The 11,352-nt window shown below is 32.1% G+C and overlaps 1 protein-coding gene and 1 long non-coding RNA gene across 2 annotated transcripts in view; one reads left to right on the top strand and one right to left on the bottom strand.

The window, feature by feature from the left end:
- Positions 1-9,153, top strand: part of LOC127175684 (fibulin-7) — a 29,220-nt gene extending 20,067 nt beyond the window's left edge. Inside the window, exons 7-8 of the mRNA XM_051126914.1 lie at positions 2,676-2,814; positions 6,900-9,153. Of these exons, the coding sequence (XP_050982871.1) occupies positions 2,676-2,814; positions 6,900-7,275 (515 nt within the window). The 3' untranslated portion in view covers positions 7,276-9,153. The remainder of the gene's footprint in view (positions 1-2,675; positions 2,815-6,899) is intronic.
- Positions 7,261-10,745, bottom strand: LOC127175686 (uncharacterized). Its single transcript, XR_007829022.1, has 3 exons — positions 10,606-10,745; positions 7,484-7,577; positions 7,261-7,393 (listed from the first exon to the last, which is right to left on the bottom strand). It is a non-coding gene; the product is annotated as an uncharacterized LOC127175686 (long non-coding RNA).
- Positions 10,746-11,352: the final 607 nt, after the last annotated feature.

The raw sequence follows: 11,352 nt of genomic DNA, 5'->3' as shown, positions 1-11,352 counted from the left end.
AATAAAATAAAATAAAAAGCATTTTCTGCCAGGTGGAAGAAATTTGGCTTTAATACAGATAAGAAAAATATATATATATATATATATATATATATAATAAAATCAAATCAAATAAAATAATATTATATATATATACATATACAAAGCCAATTTTTTAAGCCACACATTTTTAATTTTTTCATTTTTTTAAACTTATCATCTGGATTAAAAAAATTAATAATAATAAAAAATAAAATTGTGATCTGCAAGCAATTTCTTACGCCAGGTGAATAAAATGCTTTCCATTTCAGAAAAATAAATAATAAAATAAAATAAAATAAAATTAGAACAGAAAGTAATTTCTTATACCTGGAGAATGACATTTTTTTTAGGATAAAAAAAACAATTAAAATGAAATAATAAACAAATAAAATAAAAAATTAAAAAAACAATTTTATTGTAAAAATGTTTTATTCTAAAATAAAAAGCATTTAATTGGGCAGGTGGAAGACATGTGGCTTGATTATAGATGTTTGTATATATATATATATATATATATATACAGTGGGTATGGAAAGTATTCAGACCCCCTTAAATTTTTCACTCTTTGTTATATTGCAGCCATTTGCTAAAATCATTTAAGTTCATTTTTTTCCCATTAATTAACACAGCACCCCATATTGACAGAAAAACACAGAATTGTTGACATTTTTGCAGATTTATTAAAAAAAGAAAAACTGAAATATCACATGGTCCTAAGTATTCAGACCCTTTGCTCAGTATTTAGTAGAAGCACCCTTTTGATCTAATACAGCCATGAGTCTTTTTGGGAAAGATGCAACAAGTTTTTCACACCTGGATTTGGGGATCCTCTGCCATTCCTCCTTGCAGATCCTCTCCAGTTCTGTCAGGTTGGATGGTAAATGTTGGTGGACAGCCATTTTTAGGTCTCTCCAGAGATGCTCAATTGGGTTTAAGTCAGGGCTCTGGCTGGGCCATTCAAGAACAGTCACAGATTTGTTGTGAAGCCACTCCTTCGTTATTTTAGCTGTGTGCTTAGGGTCATTGTCTTGCTGGAAGGTAAACCTTCGGCCCAGTCTGAGGTCCTGAGCACTCTGGAGAAGGTTTTCGTCCAGGATATCCCTGTACTTGGCCGCATTCATCTTTCCCTCGATTGCAACCAGTCGTCCTGTCCCTGCAGCTGAAAAACACCCCCACAGCATGATGCTGCCACCACCATGCTTCACTGTTGGGACTGTATTGGACAGGTGATGAGCAGTGCCTGGTTTTCTCCACACATACCGCTTAGAATTAAGGCCAAAAAGTTCTATCTTGGTCTCATCAGACCAGAGAATCTTATTTCTCACCATCTTGGAGTCCTTCAGGTGTTTTTTAGCAAACTCCATGCGGGCTTTCATGTGTCTTGCACTGAGGAGAGGCTTCCGTCGGGCCACTCTGCCATAAAGCCCCGACTGGTGGAGGGCTGCAGTGACTTTCTATAACTTTCTCCCATCTCCTGACTGCATCTCTGGAGCTCAGCCACAGTGATCTTTGGGTTCTTCTTTACCTCTCTCACCAAGGCTCTTCTCCCCCGATAGCTCAGTTTGGCCGGACGGCCAGCTCTAGGAAGGGTTCTGGTCGTCCCAAACGTCTTCCATTTAAGGATTATGGAGGCCACTGTGCTCTTAGGAACCTTAAGTGCAGCAGAAATTTTTTGTAACCTTGGCCAGATCTGTGCCTTGCCACAATTCTGTCTCTGAGCTCTTCAGGCAGTTCCTTTGACCTCATGATTCTCATTTGCTCTGACATGCACTGTGAGCTGTAAGGTTTTATATAGACAGGTGTGTGGCTTTCCTAATCAAGTCCAATCAGTATAATCAAACACAGCTGGACTCAAATGAAGGTGTAGAACCATCTCAAGGATGATCAGAAGAAATGGACAGCACCTGAGTTAAATATATGAGTGTCACAGCAAAGGGTCTTAATACTTAGGACCATGTGATATTTCAGTTTTTCTTTTTTAATAAATCTGCAAAAATGTCAACAATTCTGTGTTTTTCTGTCAATATGGGGTGCTGTGTGTACATTAATAAGGAAAAAAAATGAACTTAAATGGTTTTAGCAAATGGCTGCAATATAACAAAGAGTGAAAAATTAAGGGGGAAAATTAAGGGAATACTTTCCGTACCCACTGTATATATATATATATATATATATACAGCAAATAGACCGGATAACAAAGAGCAATATATACAGATAACATACTAATGATGTATGCATGTAAAATGTATGCATATAACTTGCATGAATTGTATGCAGTGCTATGGAGTGTTGGATGTGCAATGATGCTTGTCAGTACAGAAAATGTAAACATGACATATACAGATATTAAATAATAATTATAGAAAATATAAGAACACACAGACTGTAGATATTGCACAAGTGATTGAAAAGTATCTTGTCTATCAAGTATTTTACCATGGGTGATGCTTTTACAAAGATGATCTCACTCAGAAATCCAGCCAGGGACATGTCTAATATCACAGAACTGTACGCAAATCTAATTTGAAGTCCAAATAAACAGTCCCTCGTGTAGCCAGCATTCCCAACTCACTATTTTCCTTTATTCTTCTTCTCTTTCACTATATTATTCCTCTCTCTGACTCTAATGTCTCCCTTTCCTCCGGGCGCTCCAGATGTGGATGAATGTCTTACACAACAGCACAACTGCAGCCGTGGCACCACCTGTATCAACACCGGAGGAGGTTTCCAGTGTGTTAACCCAGAGTGTCCGCGCTCGCACGGCAACGTCAGCTACGTGAAGACATCACCTTTGTGAGTGAGCACGCAGCACGCCTGATTACCTACTGCAAACAAGCCAAATCGAACCGGTTTTACAAACAAGTGAATAACACACTGGAGACTTGACAACTGAGTCTGACATTAGTATGTTACTACACTACACTACAACTACAAACTAGTGCAAATGCATGCACAGATATTGGCTAAAACAGTCACATTATAATGAGGAAAAAAACTAATAAATATGTTCTGACAGTTTCAATTATGTCTGACTGATTAAAGAAAAGTAGAGTGTGATTTGATTGGAACATGAAAAGTGAATGGAAATCTAAAAAAAAGTGAAATGTAAAAAAGGACTTAAGTCAAAATTATGATATCATAATTATGACAAAATTATCTTGGTAGTTGAAATTATGAGATTAAAAGACAACTATGACAAAACAGTTTTTTTAATATTTTAATAATCTCATCATTTTAACTTTATTTAAATTATTTAACATTATTTCATTATTTAATATTACATAAATTAGTAATTATTTCAATTATATATATATAGAGAGAGAGAGAGTTATTATTTAAATATTACATTAGTCATTATTTCAATAATTATTTATTAATATAAATAAATTAGTATGTAAATAAATGTATATGTATTAATTTATTATTACTGCTATTATTTAACCTTTTTATGTAGTAATTAATAATTATTTAAATTATTAATTAAACAAATAATTTACATACTTAAATTATTTATTTAAATTGTTGATTATTATTTTCATTTTTATTCATATATTTTCACATGACCCAGGGGCTGTCAATAAAATAAATTCATAAAATAAAATAAAATAAAATAAAATAAAATAAAATAAAATAAAATAAAATAAAATAAAAAGTAGTCCATATGACTTAGATAATTTTATGAATTTTAGTTTTAATAGCATAACCGGTGAGTAAATAGTGACATAATTTTAATTTTGTTAAATTTAATTTACATACTTAAATTATTTATTTAAATTGTTTATAATTATTTTAATTTTTATTAATAGATTTTTTTCACATGACCCAGGGGCTGTCAATATCCAATAAATAAATAAATAATATAAAAGTTGTCTATATGACTATGTCATAAGTTTATGAATTTTACCTTCAGTAGCATAATAGGTGAGTAAATAGTGGCAGAATTTTCATTTTTCTTTTAATGCCATTGTTAAAGCCTCTTTGCATGTGATGATTTGGACTAGATAATGGGGAAAAAAATGACAGAGTAAAGCATGTTTTTCAGCTTGTGTTTTATAGCAAACACGTAAGTCTGTCTCCTGGAGTCCTTCACAGCACTGGGGGCCATGAATGCCTCCACTAAATCACTTGCCACTTCCTTGCGGTGTAATTTAAGTGGGTTACAAGCATTTGTTTTTCTGGCATGACACTTTTATGCTCGTTTATTATGTAAGCTGTTTTTAAGCTGTCAATGGGCCCTTTGTGTCCTGCTAAATGTGAGAAGCTGTGATCTGTTTAGTCACTAAACCTTTCAGGCAGACATGCTGCATGCTTAATAAAAGCAGCAGAAATATGTAAAAGCACAACTCTGTTATGGTTCTTGTTTGCATCCTATGCATTCAATATATGAATACTGAAAATAAGCTGTAAGGAGACTGATCACTGTTAAACATCTGCCTACCTTTTAAGCAGGTACTGGAAGTATTTTTTTCAAGGAATCAGGGTTTAGCTGGTTAGCGTGGTCCAGTTAGTCCCTGCTTTTAGATACTGGTAACTACACCACCTGGAAGCAAAATCATTTTTTTCCCCATTGACGGTCATTTAAATATAGAAACCTATTTCTGCCAAATAAGGAAAAAACATTCTTTACCAAATTTACTAAAAAGCTGTAAATATGAGAGAGAAAGTCCAAATTATGAGAATTATTAGAACTAAATGTACAGATTATTAGAAACAAGTCAAAATTCTGCTATACTAAATCATACTTATGAGATGAAAAGACAGAATTATTGCATACAAAGTCATGATTATAAGATCAAAGTTGGACTTATGACATACAAAGTCAATTATGAGATAAGTCAAAATTATGACATGTCAAAACTGACATACCAAGTCATAGTTATGAGATCAAATTTAAAATTATGAGATACATTTTGAAATTATGACATATTAAGCCAATTATGAGAGTAATTAAAATTATGATATGTCAAAATTGACATACTAAGTCATGATTATGAGATAAAAGTTGGAATTATGACATAGCAATTCATAATTATCAAATAAAATTTGGAATTATGACAAACCAAATCATAATTATGAGATAAAGTCTGGAATGAGATATGAGATAAATCAAAATTATGACATGTAAAAATGGACATAATTATGAGATAAAATAATTATGAGATAAAATTTGGAATTATGACATACCAAGTCATAATCATGAGATAAGTAAAAATTCTGAAATATCAAAATTAACATACTTAAGTCATGATTATGAGATAAAAGTCTGAATTATGACATATTAGGCCAATTATGAGTTAAATCAAAATTATGACATATAAAAACTGACATACTAAGTCATTATTATGAGATAAAAGTTAGAATTATGACATAGCAAGTCATAATTATGAGATAAATTTTGGAATTATGACCTATTAAGCCAGTTATGAGATAAGTACAAATTATGATATGTCAAAATTGACATACTAAGTCATGATTATGAGTTAAAAGTTTGAATTATGACATACTAAGTCAATAATGAGAAAAGTCTAAATTATGACGTCAAAATTGAGATACTAAGTCATGATTATGAGATAAAAGTCGGAATTATGACATTCCGAGTGTTGATTATGAGATAAAAGTTGGAATTATGATATACCAAGTCATAATTATGAGATAAAAGTTAGAACTATGACATACTAAGTCAATAATGAGATCAATCAAAATTATGATGTCAGAAATAAAATAAAATTGGAATTATTATAAAATAATTATTATAAAATAAAATTGGAATTATTACCTACTAAGGCACAATTATGAGATACTCAAAACTTTTTAATCTCAGTTTAATCTCAATTACAATTTAGTTTGTTTAATTTGGATTTTTTTTATTTCATAATGACATTCTAACTCATATTTATGAGATAAAAGTTGCAATTATGACTACTAAATCATATTATAAGTCAAAATTATGCCAAATCGAAAATATGATAAAAAGTCAAAATTATGATATACCAAGTCAAAATAACGAGATAAAAGTTGGAATTATGACATACTAAGTCAATAATGTGATAAGTCAAAATTGACATGTAAAAATTGACATACTAAGTCATAATTATGTGATTAAAGTCCAAATTATGACATTCAATGTCATAATAATGAGATAAAAGTTGGAATTATGATATGACATACTAAGTCAATAATGTGATATGTCAAAATTGATGTAAAAATTGACATAGTAAGTCATGATTATGAGATTCAATTTGGAATTATGACATACTAAATCATAATTATGAGATAAAATTAGGAATTATGACATACTAAGTCAATAATGCGATAAGACAAAATTGACGTAAAAAATTAACATACTAAGTCATTATGAGATAAAAGTAGGAATTATGACATACTAAGTCAATAATGTGATAAGTCAAAATTATGATGTAAAAATTTACATACTAAGTTGTAATTATGTGATAAAAGACGAAATTATGGCGAAGTCATAATTATGAGATAAAAATTGGAACTTTGACATACTAAGTCAATTATGAAAAATGTCAAAATTATGATTTATTATTAGATAAAAGTTGTAATTATTACACACTAAAGCATAATTATGAGGTACTCAAAATGATGTCATCTCAATTATGACTTACTTTTCTCAATTATGACATACTAAATCATAATTATGAGGTGTAGTCTTTTGGAAGCAACTTTAAAATCACAAATGTTTCATGTAATAGTACGTTTTATCACAGCTCTTAAAAATGTGAACTGTGATAACCGTAAGGTAAAGTTCTTGGGACTGTGTGTGTGCTTGCTTGCTAAACTAGGTTTTGGAACAGATCTATAGTGTTTCAAGCATGATTAATGAGATAAAGTACTTTTTTTGCTCTCTACCACAGCCAGTGTGAAAGGAATCCCTGTCCCATGGAGAGCCGCTCCTGTCCGTTTGCTGCAAAGACCATTTCTTACCACTACCTGTCTCTGCCGTCCAACCTGCGCACCCCGGCCACCCTGTTCCGCATGGCCACCGCAACTGCTCCGGGCCGTCCGGGTCCGGACAGCCTTCGCTTTGGCATCGCAGGCGGAGGTGACGCCCGCAGCATGTTCGTGATGCAGCGCTCTGACCGTCAGACCGGAGAGTTGATCCTGGTCCAGCCGCTGCGAGGCCCACAAGAGCTCAGCGTGGAGGTGGAGATGTCCGAATACGCAGACCGTACCTTCCAAGCCAAACATCTGGCGCGGGTCCACCTTCTGATTTCACCCTACGAGTTCTGAAGAGGCTGGTCGGTGTCTAAATTGAGTGTTGCTGTTTAGACTTGAAGAGGAAAGAATGTTTTCCTTATTGCTGAAGATGAATGATAGAGTTGTTCTCAGATGCGGCTCAAGCTCAGAACTGTAAGATATGGAAAGTACAGTGGAAAGTCAAGCTTATATGGAAGTGAAGTTATGATTTTTAAAAATCAAATAAAATGCTTTTGCTTACCTGTTGATACATTTGTGGTTAAGGGTGAAGTGTGTCATTTTTTTCTCTGTTAAAAAACTTCCTCCTCTTACAGTTTAATATACTTCTGTGCCATCTGTTTTTAAAATCAAATTTAAGACTTTTAAAGACATTTTTAAGACTGCTCAAATAAAATGAGTACTTTGCATTCTTTTTTTAATTTAAGCACTTACATATCAAATTAAATCATATACATTTAAAGTTTAATAATCACATTTGGCCATTTTTTGAGTAATCTTTTTTTTTTTCATCCCCAAATTAAAGATTTTAAAAACTGTATTTAAGACGTTTGTTATGCCATTTAAGATATTTAAGTATTTTTTACCTTTAATTTAAGATTCATAGAAGCCTTGACACTTTTTGCTCTGTTCGTCTGTCTGTCAACATCTGGCTCAACCAATGGTGTGAGTTTGGGGGTGGGACTATCATTTTTATTTTATTTTTTTATTACCTGTTAAAAGAGAAGTCCACTTCCAAAACAAAGATTCACATATAATGTATTCACCCCCCCTTGTCATCCAACATGTTCATGTCTTTCTTTCTTCAGTCGTAAAGAAATTATGTTTTTGTGTTAAACATTTCAGCATTTTTCTCCATACAATGGACTGATATGGTGCCCCGATTTTGATCTTCCAAAATGCAGTTTAAATGCGGTTGTAAACGATCCTAGTTGAGGAAGAAGGGTCTTATCTTGCGAAACGATTGGTTATACAATTTATATACTTTTTAATGTCAAACGCATTTTAAACTGCAATTTGGAAGTTCAAAATCGGGGCACCATAATAGTCCATTATATGAAGAAAAATCCTGAAATGTTTTCCTCAAAAAATGTCATTTCTTTACGACTGAAGAAAGAAAGACATACACATGAGTACATTACATGTGAATCTTTGTTTTGGAAGTGGACTTCTCCTTTAAGCCAAAAATGACACACTTCACCTTCGACAATCCATTTCACAAATCTCCTACAAAAATGACAGTAATAGACAAATGTGAAGCATAGAGAGTTGTTTCTTTTAAATTACCTTTTTGCTTTGCAATACAGGTTGATGCAAGTGTGAAATAGTACAGTAAAGTGTATAATGAAAAAAACAAGTGGTAAAATGGTGCGAATGCTGGGAATTAACTACAACGATAGCTTAATTGAAAGTCTAAGGACAAACATCAGCTAAACTGGATGAACAGAGCAACAAGTCATTCCTTGTTTTTATTTCTTTCTTTTGCTTCAGTACATGGTTGACTTCAGCTTGTAAATATGCACTGCTGTCAGGTTTAAACAGACTGAAATGAACAACGGCACTTCTTAGCATCTACCTACATGAGAAAAGTGCCTATTTTTAATTATTGTTGGATGTTTTATAAGAACAACGAAGTCTGAACATTGCTTTTTTTTGTAATTATGCATTTGAATATGATGTATTGCTCTTTGCATCTGTCGCTCATGTTATATCAGGTTTGGTATCTGATACTGAAATCAATTGCTGTTTCACACATTATTGCATTTCATTTCTGTCTTGCACACACATGTTGAATGTTTCTTAATTAAAGTCAGAAATTCAGTTTTCTGTGTGTTTTGAAGTCTTTTGGTTTCTTTGATCTTACACAGAATAATCCTGCAAATTATCAATCAAAATAAAAACCAAGTGACCCAACACTAGCATTATTCATCTCTTTGATCTTTAATGTTGCTTTGATGCAGGACATTCGGAATGTTAATTTGAATTAATTCTTAAAGGGACAGTTCAGTTATAATTTAAACCCATTTAAATTTAAACCTCATTTTTGTTCCATGCAGAATGAAAATGACAATAAAATTTACATCTTTGGGTGAACTGTCCTATTAAATTAATTAGCATATACAAATACCATTCAAATGTTTGAAGTCAGTAAGATTTTTTTTTATATACAGTAAGGATGCATTAAAGTGATCGAAAGTGACAGTAAAGACATTTGCAATTTTACAAAAGATCTCAATTAAATGCTGTTTTTTCAATCTTTCTATTCATCAAAGAATCATGGAGAAAAATGCATCACGCTTTCCAGAAAAATATAGCATAATCAGCATATTGGAATGATTTCTGAAGAATCATTTGACACTGAACATGCTGAAAATTCAGCTTTGCATCACAGGGCAGAACCTGATTTTACCAAGTACGACATGTTCCTGGATCAACATCATTTTTGACCCTGGAACAACATGGTGATTAAGCAATCAGATTTGAAAAAACAGTTTATAGTTTTTGTGAAGTTTAGGCTTACAATCAGTGTTTGGTGCTTGTACATCAGTGTCATTCATCTATAATTTTCTTCTGATTTTTGGGATTACTCATGGGTAAGGTTAGGTTTAGGTGTAGGGATGTGGTCAAGATTAAATTTTTGGATTAAAATGTTGTTCCAGGGCCAACAAGATATGTTGACCCAGCAACACATCTAAGTCAGCAAAATCAGGACGTGCTGTCACAGGAATAAATGACATTTTTAAATATATTCAAAAACAAAACAGTTATTTTAAATGATAATAATATTTCATAATATTACTGTTTTACTGTATTGTTTACAGAGACCCTAAACTTGCACTTTGGAGTGAAAATAATGTCATTTTTTCATATTTTAGGCCTAAATCTTTGAAATCCGCTGGTTATTATCACCAGAATCGATTGTGAAGTTCGCATCAATCACATGTGATCAGTAATGTCCTTAAGAAGAATGCAGGGAACAATAACAATCAGGAAATTAAAGAGTGTGTTTGTCAATTTCGTGTTTGCTAGGAAGAGAAGTGGACAGTAATGTTGAGCACATGTGCTTGTCCAGCCCCGTTTCTCTAAGAAGATCAAAAGAACCACAAGCTTCCAGAAGCACGTTCTGGACAGTCGGGTGCCGTTTTAAAATGACAATGCACTTCAACTGTGAAATCTTTGCATAATTATTGAGAAACATCTCTACTCTCAGTCCAACGGCCCAGCCTGAAGCTGTTAAAAGGTTTTAAGTACAGTGAGATTTCCCAGGGAAAACTGAACGGCACAAGGCATAAGTTAACTTTCACTACAGGCAATAAACATTTTGAGGAAAGAAGTGATAAGCAAAGAAAGTAACCATTTACTCACCCTTTGTATGGTATTAAGGTGTTTCTTTGAGAGTTTTTGTGCTTTTGTAAATTACTCATTATTTTTGGACTGGATTGCAAAATTAGAGGGTCAAAAGTAGATGGAAAAATGTCATGCATCAGTAAAAGCACATGTGTTTGCCATTGGAAAAGTAGATTGTTATCTTGACTACATTTAGTTCTGGTCATGGTACGGTTGTGTTTGTTTGTCATGTTCTTTGGTTTAAGACTCAAAGTTCACGGATTAGCTCTCAAAGACTCTTACGGACTTGTGGATGTCTTGTGGGCAGTGTTATTTGAGTATCAATGAGATACTATTATAGGTTTTATTGACATTTTGATTTTTTTTTTAATTTTAGTTAGTTTCAGTATTTATTTTGATGAAGTTTTGTAATTTTTCAAACAATAATTTTAGTTTTTTACATTATTTATTATGTTTTATTATTTATTACTATTATTTATGTTTTATAATTATTATTATATTATTTTTTAAAACTGTACTTTAGGCCTAAGTACCAGAAAGATTGATATATATATATAAAATAGTAATACTAGGTAAATCCTTTATTATTATTATTATTAATAAAAATTTGTATCATTTTTATTTTACTTTTAGTTATCATGGTACAAATTATCTGAAAATAACAATTATTATAATTTATGTTTTATAATTAATTATTTTTATTAAACTTTACTTTAGGACCACGTACCAGAGAAACTGATAAAAAATATTGGTAATACTTGGTAA

Source organism: Labeo rohita, chromosome 13 (assembly GCF_022985175.1).
Source record: "Labeo rohita strain BAU-BD-2019 chromosome 13, IGBB_LRoh.1.0, whole genome shotgun sequence".
Taxonomy (NCBI): domain Eukaryota; kingdom Metazoa; phylum Chordata; class Actinopteri; order Cypriniformes; family Cyprinidae; genus Labeo; species Labeo rohita.
The sequence above is the reverse complement of the archived record's forward strand: the minus strand, read 5'-3'. Positions and strand labels throughout refer to the sequence as shown.